We start from the raw sequence: 19,651 nt of genomic DNA on the forward strand, positions 1-19,651 counted from the left end.
ATGATTAAAAACATGAAAAATTATTCAAGAAATTTTCAATTTTATTAAAGAACAGCATCTATCAGAAAAAATTGAAGAGCCTCAGCTGTCATGCATGATTAAATAAGAGTTGGTGAAACTATTCTGAAAACCATATATGATGTGGTAAAGTTATTTTTGCTGTATCCTTTCCCAAATACATAAACTTTGATTATTCATCTCTAAGATTGCAGTCCCCCCACCGCCAAGTTTGCCTAAAGTTTACAGGTATGTTTTGGTCTCAACAACTCAGTGAGAGTCATTAAATTTGTCTTTTCTCTCTTATTCCTACTCTAATAAGAGATTAAATTAGGGACTAAGCTGAGAGCTTAGACTAAACCCTTGTTGCTGTTTTTAAAGCCAGTTTCTTTAAGGTCAATTAACTCCTCATTGTTAGTAATAGTTACATGTTGACAGCCGGTTTCTAGAAAACCTTGGAGGATATCCATACCCATTCTCGGTAAAAGGAGGGCAGATTCAGCCTTTCTTTCCTCCCACGCCCTAGGTTCACATGGGGAAAGCGACAGGCCCTTTAACTTAAGTCTCGGCCAGGGAGAAGCCACATTTATTGTGATATTTGCGGTTTCACATTTTCCTACAAAGTCCCGACATCTTGGGTCAGCCTAGGCAAAATAATCACTATAACTGATTATGTTAAATTCAAGAACCCAGACACGAATTGTCCCGCTATACGCAAAATGACGAACGTGAATATTCTTAGCTCAGTGGGAACGCCAGCCAATCAGCTGACACCAGCAGCAACGGCCCACTCGCTGCGCTCCCCACAGGCTCAGGTGGGTGGGGCAAGCCGCTCTCCGTAATTGGGTTACGTCAGCGTCGTCGCGCGCGCCACCTCCCGCCACCGAGCCACCCGCCACCTCTAGCCAATCAGGCTTCAGCTGAGTGCGTTGCTCGGCCCAGCCGCCGCCTGGGTCTGCGCGGAAGCGCATGCGTGGGGTGGAGTCAGCTTCTTTGAATTCCGGAGGCGGCATTGCATTCGGTCGTCAGAGGCCTGTGCGGGTACAAGTAGAGTGTCAGGTAAGGAGGTACTGTTAAGCACCGCGCGAAATGGGAGCGAAGAGAATTTTTTAACTTTTGAGGGTGGGACTGTCCTGCAAGGTGTGACTGCGGTCGGGTTTTCCGTAACCAGTTTCCCTCCAAGGATCCTTGGGAAGCGCTGGGATGGTTCAACTGGGTGGGGTCAGAAGCTGCTCCCTTGCCCTTCTTTCCTAGGAACCTAGGAAATAACTCGAAACCTGTAACGTCCCACTGGTTTGGACATATTCCTCTCCTGATCTGGCCTCATCTGTTCTAGGGAGGTGGGATTGAGTAAGTGTCATTCCGACCATTCCTTTCGTTTTTCCTATTTGCAGCCAGAAACTTAGAAGTCATTCTTGGTTCCTCTTCCCTTTTCCCTACATCCAATTATTTTATCACGGCCTGCTCTATCTAACTCCAAAACATTGCACGAATCCAATCATTTTCCACCTCTACACCCTAGGCCTAGTGCAGGCTACAGTCATCCTTCTTCTGGACTTCTGCAACAGCCTTTTATTTGGTTTCTTGCCTCTCCTTGAGCTCTAACGTTCTCGTCTCTGCACTGCAACTAACATGATCTTCAAACGCAAATCAGGTGGTATTGCTCCACTCTCTAACCTTTCCCCCTTCCCCAGTATTTTCCCATGACACTTAAAATCTAAACTCCTTACTCTGGCCTGCAAATCCCAATATGATCTTAGTCACTGGCTATGTTCTGATTTAATCGCTCATTACCTTTTACCTCTTTCATTCCACTCCCTCTAGACTAATGTTATTACTCTTTCTTTTCTTTCTTTCTTTTCTTCTTTCTTTCTGTCTGTCTGTCTCTGTCTCTCCCTCCCTTTCTTCCTTTCCATTCCATTCCTTTCCTTTTTTTCCTTTTTTTCTTCTTTCTTTTGACAGAGTTGGGCCAGGCGTGGTGGCTCACGCCTGTAATCCCAGCACTTTGGGAGGCGGAGGCGGGTGTGGATCACTTGAGGTCAAGAGTTTGAGGCCAGCCTGGCTAACATGGTGAAACCCAGTCTCTACTAAAATTCAACAATTAGTCGGGTGTGGTGGTGTGAGCCTGTAATTCCAGCTACTTGGGAGGCTGAGACAGGAGAATTGCTTGAACCTGGGAGGTGGAGGTTGTGGTGAGCCAAGATAGAGATCATTCCACTGCATTCCTGCCTGGGTGACAGAGTGAGACTGTCTCAAAAAAAAAAGAAACAATGTCTCACCATGTTGCCCTCAGCTTCCCAAAGTGCTGGGATTATAGGTGTGACCCACCTTGCCCTGCCAAGCTGCTGTTTCTTTGACACATAAAGCTCTTTTTGCTTTAAGGTCTTAAAGGTCTTAGCATGTCTTCCTCTTCTCCATGAAATACTGTTCCACCAGATCTTCTCATGGCTGGTTCCTTCTTGACATTCAAATCTCAGTTCAAAGGTCACCTCAGAGAGGTTTTCTCTGAACACTTATTACAAAGTTACAATGTAGCTTCCCATCCCCACTTCATTTCTATCACATCACTGTGTATTATATTCATTATTGCTTACTTTTCTTCCTTTTATTTTTTATTTTTTTCAGACAAAGTCTTGCTGTGTCACCCAGGCTGGAGTGCAGTGGCGCAATCACGGCTCTCTGCAGCCTCGACCTCCCGGGCTCAAGCGATTCTCCTGCCTCAGCCTCCTGAGTAGATAGGACTACAGGCACGTGCCACTACGCCTAGCTAATTTTTTTTTTTTTTTTTTTGAGACGGAGTCTTGCTCTGTCGCCCAGGCTGGAGTGCAGTGGCCGGATCTCAGCTCACTGCAAGCTCCACCTCCCGGGTTTACGCCATTCTCCTGCCTCAGCCTCCCAAGTAGCTGGGACTACAGGCGCCCGCCACCTCGCCCGGCTAATTTTTTTTATTTTTTATTTTTTAGTAGAGACGGGATTTCACCGGGTTAGCCAGGATGGTCTCGATCTCCTGACCTCGTGATCCGCCCGTCTCGGCCTCCCAAAGTGCTGGGATTACAGGCTTGAGCCACCGCGCCCGGCCGCTAATTTTTTAAATCTTTAGTAGAGACGTTGTCTCACTGTGTTGCCCAGACTGGTCTTGAACTCCTAGGCTGAAGGAATCTTCCGACCTCGGCCTCCTGAAGTGCTGGTATTACAGCAGTGAACTACCATACCCGGTCTTAGTTGTATACTTATTTATTGACTCTCACCTCCCCTTTCAGTGTAAGTGTCATGAGAGCAGGGACCTTGATTGTTTTATTATTTTATCCCTGGTAACTAGACTTGTGCTTGGCAGGTAGATGACATTTAGTAATTATTTATTAAGTGAATGAATGGGAATATTTGTCTCCTGAAAATGCTTAGTCTGGCCACCAGTTTGGCTTTTGAACTATGCAGCTTTGACTTAGCACTGACAAATTTAGGAGCATAAAGATTAAAAGCAAAATCAAGGAGAAGTGGGGAAAATAGGAGTGGAGAAAGTAAGATTGAGTTATTGAGTTGGATTAGTTTTTTTGTTTGTTTTGAGCCAGGGTCTCGCTGTGTCACTCAGGCTGGAGTGCAGCAGTGCAATCTCTGCTCACTGAAACCTTCACCTCCTGGGTTCAAGCGATTCTCCTGCCTCAGCCTACCAAGTAGCTGGGATTACAGGTGTGTGCCACCATGCCCAACGAGTTTTTGTATTTTTACCAGGGACAGGGTTTCCTCATATTGGCCAGGCTGATCTCAAACTCCTGTATGCCTGACCTCAAGTCAGGCCCGCCTCAGTCTCCCAGAGTGCTGGGATTACAGGTGTGAGCCACCACGCCCGGCCGAGATGGATTAGTTTTGGACCCATTTATATGACATAGCCATTCTAAGAGAGAACTAACTTGTATATGTTGCCTGTACTCTTACTGTTTTTTTCCACTAGAAAGCTAGTTCAGCTGATGAACGTTCCTTGGCGGGTTGTTTCTATTTCTATTTAGGGCAAGGACTTTCTGAGAAAGTCAACCTCTAGATTTTGTTTCCTGAATTGTTGTCAACTTATTTATTGCATGCCTGTTGTATGCTAGCTATTGTATACTAAATACTGGAAACATACCCTGTCTCTGTGCATAAAAAAGGACTGTTTGGCTGATTAATGATAACACTTGTTTCTGTGTAGAACATATGCAGTAATGTCACCTCAAAAGAGAGTTAAGAACGTCAAGGCACAAAACAGGACTTCACAAGGTAGTAATAGTTTTCAGACCACGCTTTCAGCCTGGAAAGTAAAACAGGGTCCAAGCAACTCAAAGAACATCTCAAAACATGGACAAAACAATCCAGTGGGAGATTATGAACATGCTGATGATCAAGCTGAAGATGCTTTGCAAATGGCAGTGGGATATTTTGAGAAAGGTAAAGGTGGATTGTTTTCCTTATGAAAGTCCTATTTCTGTAAAAATATTCTAGTCTTTTTTTCTGAAGAGTTTTTAAAGGAAAGCATAATTTTGCTCATTCTTGCTCTTGTTTATTTAATAGACATTGAGCAATTACTACATATCAGTATGCTGGGCACTAGGGACACAACAACAAAACTTACTAGTAGAGTGGTTCCCAAACTGCTGCATATTGGGATCAGTTGAGAATCTTTTTTTCTTTTCCTCCCTCTCTACCCCTTTGGCTCTGAGAATCTTTAACAAACAAACTGACGTCAGGCATCCACTCTTAGACTTTCTGATTTTATTGGTATGGAATGCAACCTGGCATAGGGATTTTTTTAAAGGCTTTGGGTGGTTCCAATGTATGGCAAAGTTTGGGAACCACTGTCCTAGTATTGAAACAGGTTGTAGTCTAAGTTCAGTGCTTTTAGTTAGTTTAGAATGGAAATGTCAGGGCATAATCCAGCTTTCCTCATTGAAGGCGCTATCGCTGTTAAATATTCTTTAGTTAAAAACATCTTTGAATGGTTTTTGTGAAGACACTTCTTACATAAACTCCTTTATTTATTTTTGGAGACAGGGTTTTGCTCTGTTGCTCAGGCTGGAGTGCAGTGGCATGATCATTGTACGTTTGACCTTTTGGGCACAAGTGAGCCTCCCATCTCAGCCTCCTGAGGAGCTGGGACCACAGGCACATGCCAGCATGCCCAGCTAGTTTTTAATTTTTTTGTAGAGATAGAGTCTTGTCATGTTGCCCAGGCTGGTCTCAAACTCCTGGCCTCAAGTGATCCTCTTGCTTTGGGCTCCCAAAATGCTGGAATTACAGATGTGGGTCACCACGCCTGGTCGTTAAGCTATTCCTTTAAAGAGTTCCAAATTATTATTGAGGCCGAAGACTGAAATAATTTTAAAGGTCTCACTATTTAATATTGTTTCTTTTTTCAGGTCCCATTAAAGCTTCACAGAATAAAGATAAAACCTTGGAAAAACACTTGAAAACTGTGGAAAATGTGGCTTGGAAGAATGGGTTAGCTTCAGAAGAAATTGACATTCTATTAAATATTGCACTCAGTGGCAAATTTGGTATGTTGAGGAGATGCTTTTTTTTTTTTCTTTTAACTCACCTAGCACCTATATTTTTTTCTTTTAAAAATATGTATATATATACATATATATACACACACACACACATATATATATAGATAGGTATACACACACATTTTTTATAATAGAGACAGTGTCTGACTATATTGCCCAGGCTGGTCTGGAACTCCTAGACTCAAGTGATCCTCCCGCCTTGGCCTCCCAAAGTGCTGGGATTACAGGCTTGAGCCACCGCACATGGCTCGAGGGGGATGTTGTTTTGTTTTTTGTTTTTGGTTTTGAGATGGAGTCTCGCTCTGTCACCCGGGCTGGAGTGCAGTGGCACGATCTCAGCTCGCTGCTACCTCTGTCTCCTGAGTTCAAGCAATTCTCCTGCCTCAGCCTCCCGAGTACCTGGGACTACAGGCACGTGCCACCACACCTGGCAAATTTTTTGTATTTTTTTTTTTTTTCGCTGTGTTAGCCAAGATGGTCTCCATCTCCTGACCTCATGAGCCTCGTGTGTTGGCCTCCCAAAGTGCTGGGATTACAGGTGTGAGCCACTGTGCCTGGCCAAGGGCAGTTTTCGTTTTTTTTTTTTTTTGGGAGACTGGGTCTCACTCCATCGCCCGGGCTAGAGTGCAGTGGTGCAATCTCAGCTCACTGCAACCTCCACCTCCCGAGTTCCACCTCTCTGCCTCAGCCTCCCGAGTAGCTGGGATTACAGGTGCCTGCCACCACGCCTGGCTAATGTTTTTGTATTTTTAGTAGAGACAGAGTTTCACCATCTTGGGCAGACTGATCTTGAACTCCTGACCTCGTGATCCACCTGCCTTGGCCTCCCAAAGTGCTGGGATTATAGGCGTGAGTGACTGTGCCCGGTCTCGGATGCTTTTGTCATCACTTTGCTATTAGTTTTTCCTTTTAGACTTTGTTTATTTATTTTTTTGAGATTGAGTTTTGCACTTGTTGCCCAGGCTGGAGTGCAATGGCGCGATCTTGGCTCACTGCAACCTCCACATCTTGGGTTCAAGGAATTCTCCTGCCTCGGCCTCCCGAGTAGCTGGGATTACAGGCATGCGTCACCACGCCCGACTAATTTTGTATTTTTAGTAGAGATGAGGTTTCTCCATGTTGGTCAAGCTGGTCTCAAACTCCCAACCTCAGGTGATCCGCCCTCCTTGGCCTTCCAAAGCATTGGGATTACAGGCATGACCCACTGTGCCCGACCTTCCTTTTAGACTTTGAATTAGGTTGTTCATTGGAATTAGTTGCAGTTTTTTGTTTACTGTTCTCTTCATAAGACCAATCTGTTAAGATTATACAATGGGCTTTTTTGTGTAAACACACAAAAAGTTTCTGTGTGCATATGCTGAAAATGACCAGTTACCATATATCATTACAAATAAAATGCGAAATACATACTTTTGTCACCAAATACATGAGAACCATTTTTTAGTATTTATCTTAAGTATACGTAGTAATTTAAACAATGTTGCTGGAAGGCATCTTAAAAGATCACTTAGTCTACTTCATTACCTTCATTTTCTTTATTTTATTTATTTATTTTTTGAGATGGAGTTTCGCTCTTTTACCCAGGCTGGAGTGCAATGGCGCGATCTCAGCTCACTGCAACCTCTGCCTCCCGGGTTCAAGCAATTCTCCTGCCTCAGCTTCCTGAGTAGCTGGGATTACAGACATGCACCACTACACCCAGCTAATTTTTGTATTTTTAGTAGAGACGGGGTTTCATCATGTTGGCCAGGCTGGTCTCAAACTTCTGACCTCAGATGATCCACCTGCCTCAGCCTCCCAAAGTGCTGAGATTACAGGCATGAGCCACCGCGCCCAGCTAAGATGCTTTTTCTTTTGTGCAAGTGCATCTTTTCCTGTTCTAAATTCATTGGTGATGGTTGGGATGGTTGGAAGAGGTTCTTAGAAATAATACCTGGTCAATATTTTATTTACTTGAACCTTTTAACTTTTTCTCATTTAAATTCAGACTTGGAAGGTATTTTAGACTCTAAACACTCTCATTTAAAGGTGAGGAAAAAGAGGCTCAGAGTAGTTGAAGAGACTTGCTTAATGTCAGAGGTAGAACTGGGGAAATAAGATGTCCAAACGCCCATTCTAGTGCTTATACTGTACCACATTGCTGCTTTTTTTTCTACTTAAAAAAACGTTAAGGCTGGGTATAGTGGCTCATGCCTGTAATCTCAGCACTTTGGGGGGCCAAAGCAGGATGATTGCTTGAAGCCAGATTTGAGACCAGCCTGGGCAACAAAGCAAAACCTTGTCTACAAAATGTTAAAAAAAAAATTAGCTAGGTGCAGTAGCATGTGCGTGTAGTCCCAGCTACTTGGGAGTCTGAGGCAAGAGAATCACTTGAGCCCAGGAGTTTGAGGCTGCAATGAGCTATGATGGTGCCACTGTACTCTAGTGTGGGCCACAGAGCAAGACTCTGTCTCTGGGAAAAAAAAAGAAAGATTAAGACAGCTCTCCAAACCAAATGCTTTATATACTAAGTATTTCCTGGCTGTTGCATGTTAGATTCCTTTGTTTATATCCTAGCAGCATATTTGCAGGGGTGTGTCTATTTATTTTAAAGTAACAACACATTACTAACCGAATTCAACATATGACTGTCAGGTATTTTATTTCTCCATTTTTATCTGATTAGTTCTCTGTGTTTCCCTAGAAAGTTAAATGAGACCTAATAAAATTGGTTTTTTTCTTGTAGATGGTTTTAGATTGTTTGCTTCTAATATCTTTCCAGGAATCTGTGTTTAACTGAACAATGTCTGTCAAGATCAATTCACCCACTCCCATCTCACTTTAAAATATATATGGAGTAGGGGCTGGGTGCAGTGGTTCATGCCTATAACCCCAACACTTTGGGAGGCTGAGGTGAGTGGATCACGAGGTCAGGAGATTGAGACCACTCTGGCTATCATGGTGAAACCCCGTCTCTACTAAAAATACAAAAAATTAGCCGGGCGTGGTGGTGGGCACCTGTAGTCCCAGCTACTTGAGAGGCTGAGGCAGGATAATGGCGTGAACCCAGGAGGCAGAGCTTGCAGTGAGCGGAGATCATGCCACTGCACTCCAGCCTGGGTGACAGAGCGAGACTCCATCTCAAACAAAACAAAACAAAACAAAACAAAAACAACATATGTGGAGTATACAGATGTTTTCTGTTTTAGAGATTTTTTTTTCATGACAGAGTGTCACTCTGTTGTCCAGACTGCAGTGCAGTGATATGATCACGGTTCACTGCAGCCTCGACCTTCTAGATTCAAGCAGTCCTCCCATCTCAGACTCCCAATTAGATGGAACTACAGGTTCGTGCCACTGCACCCAGCCTCCTTTTTTTATCTCAGAAATTAATGATTAGGTTATCTTGATGTCTGCCAGGACTTGAGGTGTCTCAAAATGCATGCCTTAGACTTGGGAAACTTACATAGCAATTTAAAAAATAATCTCTGGCTTTCTATTGTTACTTTTCATTTTTTTTTTCTGCTAAGCTGGAATTTGCTGAGGTCAAATGTGGCCTCCTTAATTCCTTTTCTCCCTTTTATTATAGTTATTTCTGTGATGTCCCCCATCCCTACTAGATCTTTACATGCAGCTCTTTTGATAAGTTTAAATGCATATTTAGAGGCAGGTATGCTAGAAATGTCATCATAATTAGGTACAAAGGGACTTTAGACTCTTTAAAAATTAAGTCACTTGGAAGTAAAAATAGAATCTGTATTGAATTCTCCTTTTGAATTTGGTGCACATGTAATGTGTTAGTGGTGAGACTATTTTAAATTTCGAAGAGTTAGTGGATGGGAGTGAGAAAGAAAACAGGAAAAGGAACCACAAGAGTGGAAAGCAGAGATTTTTATTTTTGTGATTCATTACCTATCACTGCTTCCTTTCTTCTCCACAGAATGATAGTGTAGAAAGTGATGAGATATATTCTAATTCTTAAAGCCTAATTAACAGAAGTTGAGATAGGATGTATTCAAAGCCAGCCTCTGTGACTTTTTTTTTTTTTTTTTTTTTTTGAGACGGATCTTGGCTCACTGCAAACTCCGCCTCCCAGGTTCAAGTGATTCTCCTGCCTCACCCTCCTGAGTAGCTGGGATTACAGGCGCCCGCCATGCCTGGCTAAGTTTTGTATTTTTGGTAGAGATGGGGTTTCAGCACGTTGGCCAGGCTGGTCTCGAACTCCTGACCTCAGGTGATCTCTGTGACATCATTTCTATTACCAGATGGGAGAACACCATAGAGGCCTGAGATCAAGTGGAAAGATTGGACTAGTGTAGAATGGTATTACTGCCAGTCAATTCCAAGAATATCTTGTTCTAGGCCAGTCACGGTGGCTCATGCCTGTAATCCCAGCACTTTGGGAGGCCGAAGTGGGCAGATCCCTTGAGTCCAGGAGTCCGAGACCAGCCTGGGCAACATAGTGAGACCTTGTCTTTGCTAAAAATAAAAAACGTAAGCAGGTATGGTAGCACGTGCCTGTAGTCCCAGCTACCCTGGAGGCTGAGGTGGGAGGATTGCTTGAGCCCAGGAATTTGAGGTTCTTGTGAGCTATGATTGCACCACTGCACTCCAGCCTGGGTGACAGAGTCAGACCCTGTCTCAAAAAAAAAAAAAAAAAAAAAAATCTGTTCTATTCTGCTACTCTCCCTGCTTTTTTAGGGTGAGCGGATGATACAAATATATACATTTTAATTTTATATATGTGTTTTTATTTCTGGCTCACATTGTCTCATGAACAAATACATTCTTAAATGTAACACCTCATGCAAAGTGTCCATCAGTAGCTTTAAATAAATCAGTCTATGAGGCCATTAAAAAAAAATCTTTGAAATTTTCCTGTGATTGAAAGCTTTTTTGGAGATTAACTCACATACCATAAAATTCATTGTTTTTTCCTTTTGTTATTTTTTTTTTTTTTTTTTTGAGATGGAGTTTCACTTTTATTGCCGAGGCTGGAGTGCAATGATGTGATCTCGGCTCACTGCAACCTCTGCCTCCCAGTTTCAAGCGATTCTCCTGCCTCAGCCTCCTGAGTAGCTGAGATTACAGGTGCTCACCACCACGCCCAGCTAATTTTTGTATTTTTAGTAGAGATGGGGTTTCACCATGTTGCCCAGGCTGGTCTTGAATTCCTGACCTCAGATGATCTGCCTGCTTTGGCCTTCCAAAGTGCTGGGATTACAATTGTGAGCCACCGTGCCCTCATAACATTCAGTATTTTTTTATTTTTTACTTTTTTATTTTTGAGATGGAGTTTCACTCTGGTAGCCCAGGATGCAGTGCAATGGCATGATCTCAGCTCACTGCAACCTCCACCTCCTAGGTTCAAGTGATTCTCCTGCCTCAGCCTCCTGAGTGGCTGGGATTACAGCACTTACCATGACACTCGGCTAATTTTTTTTTTTTTTTTTTTTTTTTTTTTTGAGATGGAGTTTCACTGTTGTCGCCCAGGCTGGATTACAGGTGTGAGTCACCACGCCTGGCCTAATTTTGTATTTTTTTAATTAGAGATGGGGTTTCATCACCTTGGCCAGGCTGGTCTTGAACTGCTGATCCCAGGTGATCTGCCTGCCTCGGCCTCCCAAAGTGCTGGAATTACAGGCGTGAGCTACCGCTCCTGGCAAAATTCACTGTTTTAAAAATTCAGCATTTTCGTTTTTGGAGACAGAGTCTTACTCTGTCACCCAGGCTGGAGTCTAGTGGTGTGATCTCAGCTCACTGCTACCTCCACCTTCCAGGCTCAAGTGATCCTCCCACCTCAGATTACCAAGTAGCTGGGACTATAGGCATGTGCTACCACATCTGGCTAAGTTTTGTATTTTTTGTAGAGATTGGGGTCTCACTATATTGCCTAGGCTAATCTCAAACTCCTAGGCTCAAGCAGTCCTCCGGCCTCAGCCTCCCAGGAGGCGCCACCATGCCCAGCTAATTTTTTTTTTTTTTACATAGAGATGGGGTCCTGCTATGTTGTCTAGGCTGATCTCAAACTCCTGGGCTCAAGCAGTCCATCCATCTCAGCCTCCCAAAGTGCTTAGATTATAGGCATGTGTCACCACGTTCGGCTCCAAATTCAGCATTTTTTTAAAGCATAGTCAGAGTTGTGTAATCATCACCACTATCTAATTCTTGAACATTTTCATCACCCCAAGAAGAAACCCTGTACTCATTTATATTTTTTAAATAGAAATATTTGAGCCAAATAATTTGCCTTATAGTTTTTTATTTTTTTTGTTTTTTAAGAGAGGGTCTCACTTTGTCACCCAGGCTGGAGTGCAGTGACACGATCACAGCTCACTGCAGCCTCGACCTCCCTGGGCTCGGGTGTTTCCCCCATATCAGCCTCCCAAGTTGCTGGGACTAAAGGCTTGCCCCACCACCCCTGGCTAATTTTTGTATTTTTAGTAGATACGGGGTTTTGTCATGTTGCCCAGGCTAGTCTTGACCTCCTGGGCTCAAGTGATCTGCCTGCCTCGGCCTCCCAAAGTGTTAGGATTATAGGCATGAGCCACTGTGCCTAACCATTGCCTTATAGTTTACATCAGTAGTTAAAGGTACATTTTTGTTTTGAACAATTTATTAATAACGATAAGAGATACTGAATTTTACATACTGTTGGTTTTTATTGCCTTCAATATAATGTGAGGTTTTTTTTTTCTTTTTTTTCGAGATGGAGTTTTGGTCTTGTTGCCCAGGCTGGAGTGCAATGGCGCGATCTCAGCTCACCACAACCTCCGCCTCCTGGGTTCAAGCGATTCTCCTGCCTTAGCTTCCCGAGTAGCTGGGCTTATAGGCATGCTCCATCACGCCTGGCTAATTTTTGTATTTTTGGTAGAGATGGGGTTTCTCCATGTTGGTCAGGCTGGTCTCGAACTCCCAACCTCAGGTGATCCACCCACCATGACCTCCCAAAGTGCTGGGATTACAGGCATGAGCCATCACGCCCAGCCTAATGTGAGATTTTTAGATCCAAGAGTGAATAATAGTAAAAGAACAATCGAGACATTAAAATGTAGTTTAATTTAGCTTGTCTCCTTTCCAGGAAATGCTGTAAACACACGGATATTGAAGTGCATGATCCCAGCAACAGTAATATCACAAGATTCTGTGGTTAAGGCAGTCTCCTGGCTTTGTGTTGACAAGTGTTCTGGTAGCACCAAGGTAATCTTTTTAAACACTTTGATTATAAGTCCTTCAGAACCACTTAAGGGCTGACAAGGAAGAGCCACTTATCAAGTAATGGCATTGGCCTTTTGTGCAAAGCCTGTAGTTTTGTAACAATATATCTTGATGCAAGGGCTATGTTCAAACAGAAATTTTTACTGAGAAATAAAATCTATTATTCTACTTTGTGCCTGAAGCCTCTAAAATAGCCCTGGTGATGGGGGACGGGGGGCAGAATTAAACTCTTCTGTACCAGTTATATTTCTTTAAAGATAAGTATTTTGTCTCTTCAATAGGTGCTTTTTTATCGTTGGCTGGTTGCAATGTTTGACTTCATTGATCGTAAGGAGCAAATTAACTTGCTCTATGGCTTCTTTTTTGCTTCATTGCAAGATGATGCACTGGTAAGTAAAAATTGGACAGCATTAGGCATCAATCAAATAGTACATGAGTGTATATTGATGCACCATATATCCTTCAGCATGCTATACAATGTGTTTTTCCTTATTTTAAAAATATATCAAACATACAGAAATGTACCAAGATAACGTAGACGTATCAAATATACAGAAAAGGGCAAATGATAGCATTCTATTTTGCTCCTGTCTCTCAGATTAACAAATAGAAAGTTTTTATCATATTTACTTTATATCTTATTTTAAGGAAATAAAAATGTTACAGATAAAGTTGATTTCACATTGGAGTCTTGTTTGCTGATCTAGAGCACTCATTGCCATCTTTTCCCTTTTAAACCACTTCAACAGGGTCCTTTAAGTCATTTATTCTACATTTTCTTGATTAACACTGCAAAAGCCTCATCAGAATTAATGAGAAGGAGAGGATTACTTTTCATGAGTGCCAATGGAGTGATTTTTATTAAATAGCATAATTATTTCCCTTAAAAACATTAATAACTTTAAGAAATCAATCTACTCTCCACCTGGAAGACTTTCAAGGACCATCAGTAGTTCACAGACCGTGTGAATCACTCGTCTAACTGATTTTTCTTGCCTTTGGGAAGGGAATTCATTTATTGATTTTATTTTTTAAAATGATGTTTCCAGTGTGTTCATTGCGTTGTTCTACGCACTGTAGAAGATTCAAAGTTTAGCATAGGGTTTCTATACTCCAGGAACTTGAAATCTAGTTGGAGAATTAAGGAAATCACATAAATTATCAAAAACAGCATATGATAGTTTGAGGATAATAATTGCTATAATATTTCCAGGAAGGAAGAAAGCACTGTAAATCAAAATGATTAGTTAAAAGCACCATAAAGTATGTGGGTGTTGAGCTGGGCCTCACAGTTTGAATAGGATTTGGGATTTGGTGACAGAAAATGATATTTGATATGATGGGAATATTTCAAGCAAAGTTGTGAGGTGTGTAAATTGTGTTTTAGGAGACCTTAAATAGACCAGCCTGACTTAATTGGCGATGGTGTTAGGTGGTAAGTCTGAAAAAGTTGGGTGAGGACAGATTGTAGAGGTCTTCCGATGTGATGCTAAGGAATTTGAACTTTATTCAGTGGGTAAATCACTGAAAATTTCTGGCTGGAATATGTTGAAAGCAGCTCTGTAGGAAGCTATATCTAGTAGTGCCCAACAATGTGAATTAAGAGAGAGGCCGAAGGCAGGAATACTAGTTAGGAAGCTGACATGATAATCTAGGTATAACATGATGTCCTAGACAAGAAATACTCAAATATGGTCTGTGGACCCCCTGGCGCTTCCTAAGACCCTTTCAGGAAGTCCAAGAGGTCAAAATTATTTTCATAATAACACCAAGGTATTATTTGCCATTTTCACTTTGTTAACCTTAGCGCTGATGGTGCTAAAGCAATTGTGGGTAAAACTACTGGCCATTTAACATGAATCAAGGCAGTGGCACCAAACTGTACTAGCATATTCTTCATTATGTTCTTCATTGTGGTAAAAAAAACAAAAATGCTAATTTCACTTAAGAATGTCAAGTGAAGCATAAAAATTAACTCAATAGTTTTATTAAATCTCTACGTCTTTAATATTCTGTGTGATGAAATGGCAAGTACAAAGTCCTCCTGCATACTAAAGTACAATGGTTATTCTGAGGAAAAGCATTTGTGTGATTGAGTTGTGAGCCAAACTAGCTCCTTTTTTATTTGAAAGAATGACTGATGGCCGGGCGCAGTGGTTCACACCTGTAATCCCAGCACTTTGGGAGGCCGAGGCAGGCGGATCACAAGGTCAAGAGATTGAGACCATCCTGGCCAACATGGTGAAACCCCGTCTCTACTAAAAATAGGAAAATTAGCTAGGCATGTTGACGCGCACCTGTAGTCCCAGCTACTTGGGAGGCTGAGGCAGGAGAATTGCTTGAACCCAGGAGGCAGAGGTTGCAGTGAGACAAGATCACGCCACTGCACTCCAGCCTGGCGACAGAGTGAGACTCTGTCTCAAAAACAAGAGTGACTGACATACAAACCATGGTTATACAGACTTGGGTACTTGGAAGATGTTTTCTTGAAAATGAACAAAACAAGCCTGTTATTCAAGGAAAACAACTGGCCGTATCTGTTGCCAGTGATAACATTTGAGCATTCAAGTGAAAAATTAAAGTTTAGAAAATTTGTATCTGCCACTATGAACCTGACAGCTTTCAGATACCTGAAAGACTTTTCTAATAATTGGTGATGGTATTAATGTTGTGATTTTTAGTTACCATATAATGAAATGTGTCAGCATTTGGAAGCTCAGTATAACTCAGTGAGCCAATATTTTCCCGATGAACAACTATGATGTTCTAAATTCATAAATGAGTAAAAGAACCCTTTAAAATACAAGATGCATCAATGAATTTTAATGGAACAGAGTACAGAGCTTTCATTGAGAGTGTTTCAGATTCCACATTACAGCTACCCCTTAAGAAACTACCACTTGTCAAGTTTTGGTGTAGTAGCAAAGACTAATATCCATAATTTTCTGAAAAGCCTTTTAAACTATTCCTACCTTTTCCAACTATATATCTGTGTGAGGCTGGATTTTCTTCATGCAATTCAATCAAAACATAACAGAATTAATATAGAAGCACAGATTCCAACTGTATTCTCTTAAGCCAGAGACATTAAAAAGATTTGTAGAAATGGGCTGGGCGTGGTGGCTCATGCCTGTAATTCCAGCACTTTGAGGAGGCCGAGGTGGGCAGATCACTTGAGCTCAGGAGTTCGAGACCAACTTGGACAACATGGTGAAACCCCATCTCTACAAAATGTACAAAAATTAGCTAGGTGTGGTGGTATGTGCCTATAGTCCCAGCTACTTAGGAGGCTGAGGCAGGAGGATCACTATAGTCCAGGAGGCAGAGGTTGCAGTGAGTTGAGATCATGCCATTGCATTTCAGCCTAGTGAGACCTCGTCTTTACTGGGAAAAAAAAAAAAAAGCTGGGTGTGGTGGCATGCACTTGTACTCCCAACTACTTGGGAGGCTGGGGGTGGGGCGGGGCGCGGAAATCATATGATTGTTTGAGCCTGGGAGTTGGAGGCAGCAGTGAGCTGTGATGGTGCCATTGTATTCCAGCATGGGTGACAGAGCAAGAACCTGTCTCAAAAAAAATATTCTCAGTATTATTTCTAACCTGGTCAGTGTTGACAGACATTACCCAGAAAAACAAAAAGCAATTTTGGGGTCCTCTAATTTTTTTTTTTTTTTTTTTTTGAGACAGAATTTTGCTCTTGTGGCCCAGGCTAGAGTGCAATGGCGTGATCTCAGCTCATAGCAACCTCCACCTCCTGGGTTCAAGAGATTCTCCTGCCTCAGCCTCCCAAGTAGCTGAGATTACAGGCACCTGTCAGCACGCCTGGCTAATTTGTTTGTATTTTTAGTAAAGATGGGGTTTCACCATGTTGGCCAGGCTGGTCTTTAACTCCTGACCTCAGGTGATCCACCGGCCTCGGGCTCTCAAAGTGCTGGGATTACAGGTGTGAGCTACCACACCAGCCAAGGGGTCCTCTAATTTTTTTTTTTTTGAGGCGGAGTCTCACTCTGTTGCTGTGCCCGGCTGAGAATTAGTTTATTTACCTTGGTGTAGTGATTATAGTAGAAGTAAATTCAGATATCTTATTTTGAGATATTCTAAATGAGCTTTTTTTTTTTTTTTTGACCCTAGTTTTTTTTCCTATTCTTGTTTGGAAGTCATCTAAGTGTTTTTGTACCTACTTAACATGCATACTTTAAGTCTAAAGGTGACTGGCATCTGTACCTTTATCTTATAGCATTCAAAAACCTTAGGATGCTTTAACTCTCTTTTTCTTGTTCTTTTTTTTCTCTTCCTGTCATATGGTACTGAAGAATGCTTTAGCTCTCATCATACTGCTCCTGGCTTATATGCTGTTGTTGTCTGGTTTTAGTTTTACCTTGTTTTTCTCCATCCCTTTACACACACACACACACATACGCGCACACACACACACAGAATAGGTGTTTTTTTTTTCCTTTTGAGACAGCCTGTTGCCCAGGCTGGAGTGCAATGGTGCGATTTTTTTGTATTTTTAGTAGAGACAGGGTTTCTCCATATTGGTCAGGCTGGTCTCAAACTCAAGGTGATCCGCCTGCCTCGGCCTCCCAAAGTGTTGGGATTACAGGCGTGAGCCACTGCGCCTGACCAATACTGTTTTTACAGTTGATAATTGTTTAGATTTGCCCACATATCTCCCAGTATCTTTGCTCATCATTTGTTTTTGCATCTTACACCTTCAAGATGAGATTATTTTCCTTTGGCTAAAAGTGTATTTTTTATTCTTTCATTGAAAATCTTTTGATGGCAAACTCTTTGTCTGAAAGTGTCTCTACTTTGCCCTTGTTCTTAAAAACTGGTATTGGTGTATGTAGAATTCTGTAATGACAGTTACATTTTTTTGGGATACTGACAATATCATTCCACTGGCTCCTTGCTTCCATCATGTTATTGAATCAGTCTAATTGTAATCCTTTTTTTCTTTTCTCTCTAGCTACTTTTAAAAAGCAGCTTTAGGCCAGGCGTGGTAGCTCACACCTGTAATCCCAGCACTTTGGGAGGCTGAGGGCGGCGGATCACCTGAGGTCAGGAGTTTGAGAACACCCTGGCCAACATGGCGAAACCCCGTCTCTACGAAAAATACAAAAATTAGCCAGGCATGGTGGCAGGCACCTCTAATCCCAGCTACTTGGGAGGCTGAGGCAGGAGAATCGTGTGAACCGGGGAGGCGGAGATTGCAGTGAGCCGAGATTGCACCACTGCACCCTCCAGCCTGGGTGATGAGCAAGACTCTGTCTCAAAAAAAAAAAAAAAAAAGACACAGCTTTATTGAGATTTAATTCACATACTCCACAATTCACCCATTTAAAGTATTCAATTTACTGATTTTAAGTATAGTCACAGGTATGTACAACCATTTCAGCATAGTCAATTTTAGAACATTTTCATCATTTCAAAAAGAAAAAAAAAGAAACCCCATACCCTTTGCTATCACTCCCATCTCTCTATTAACCCCCTAGCTCTAAGCAACCCCTAATCTAATTTTCTGTCGTATAAGTTTGCCTATTTTGGACATTTTATATAAGTGAACTAATGTAATGATGTGGTCTTTTATGACTTGCCTCTTAGCAAAATGTTTTCAAGTTTCATCTGTGTTATAGCATGTATTAGTACTTTTTTTTTTCCCCTCCCGAGATGGAGGGGAAATGGAGAGATGGAGTTTCACTCTTGTTGCCCAGGCTGGAGTGCAGTGGCGCCATCTTGGCTCAATGCAACCTCCGTCTCCCAGGTTCAAGCTATTCTCCTGCCTCAGCCTCCTGAGTAGCTGGGATTACAGACATGTGCCACCACGCCTGGCTAATTTTTGGTATTTTTAGTAGAGATGAGGTTTCTCCGTGTTGGTCAGGCTGGTCTTGAACTCCCGACCTCAGGTGATTTGCCTGCCTTGGCCTCCCAAAGTGCTGGGGTTACAGGCATGAGCCACCGTGCCTGGTGTATTAGTACTTAAATTTTTTTTTTTAATTTATTTTTTGAGACAGAGTTTCACTCTTGTTGCCCAGGCTGGAGTGCAATGGTGTGATCTCAGCTCACTGCAACCTCGGCCTCCCAGGTTCAAGTGATTCTCCTGCCTCAGCCTCCCGAGTAGCTGGGATTATAGGCATGTGCCACCACGCCTGGCTAATTTTTGTATTTTTAGTAGAGACAGGGTTTCACCATGTCGGCCAGGCTGGTCTCAAATCCCTGACCTCAGGTGATCTGCCCTCCTTGGCCTCCCAAGGTGTTAGTATTACAGGCTTGAGCCACTGAGCCTGGCCATTTATTTTTTTTCATTATTTCTATTTTATTTTATTTTATTTTATTTTATTTTATTTTATTTATTTATTTTTTTTGAGACGGAGTCTTGCTCTGTCACCCAGGCTGGAGTGCAGTGGCCGGATCTCAGCTCACTGCAAGCTCCGCCTCCCGGGTTTATGCCATTCTCCTGCCTCAGCCTCCCGAGTAGCTGGGACTGTAGGCGCCCGCCACCTCGCCCGGCTAGTTTTTTTGTATTTTTTAGTAGAGTCGGGGTTTCACCGTGTTAGCCAGGATGGTCTCGATCTCCCGACCTTGTGATCCGCCCGTCTCGGCCTCCCAAAGTGCTGGGATTAAAGGCTTGAGCCACCGCGCCCAGCCTTTTTTTTTTTTAATTTGGGATGGGGTCTCACTCTTGTGCAGGCTGGAGTGCAGTGGCACTGTCATGGCTCTCTGCAACCTCGATTGATCAGCCTGGGTGACGAGCGAGACTCTGTCTCAAAAAAAAAAAAAAAAACCAAAGACAAACACAGCTTTATTGAGATTTATTTCGCATACCATACAATGAGTCATCCACTTCATCATGCAAAGTAGCTGGGACCACAGGCATGCACTACCATGCCCAACTAATTTTTAAAGTTTTTCTAGA

At 42.5% G+C, this 19,651-nt stretch overlaps 1 protein-coding gene across 1 annotated transcript in view; it reads left to right on the forward strand.

Annotated features, from left to right (window-relative positions):
• Window positions 1-1,249: 1,249 nt before the first annotated feature.
• Window positions 1,250-19,651, forward strand: part of CENPI (centromere protein I) — a 67,855-nt gene continuing 49,453 nt past the window's right edge. Inside the window, 5 exon segments of the mRNA XM_030934091.1 lie at window positions 1,250-1,347; window positions 4,181-4,416; window positions 5,385-5,522; window positions 12,598-12,716; window positions 13,016-13,123. Of these exon segments, the coding sequence (XP_030789951.1) occupies window positions 4,194-4,416; window positions 5,385-5,522; window positions 12,598-12,716; window positions 13,016-13,123 (588 nt within the window). The 5' untranslated portion in view covers window positions 1,250-1,347; window positions 4,181-4,193.

The sequence above is a fragment of the Rhinopithecus roxellana genome, chromosome 7 (assembly GCF_007565055.1).
Source record: "Rhinopithecus roxellana isolate Shanxi Qingling chromosome 7, ASM756505v1, whole genome shotgun sequence".
NCBI classification, from domain to species: domain Eukaryota; kingdom Metazoa; phylum Chordata; class Mammalia; order Primates; family Cercopithecidae; genus Rhinopithecus; species Rhinopithecus roxellana.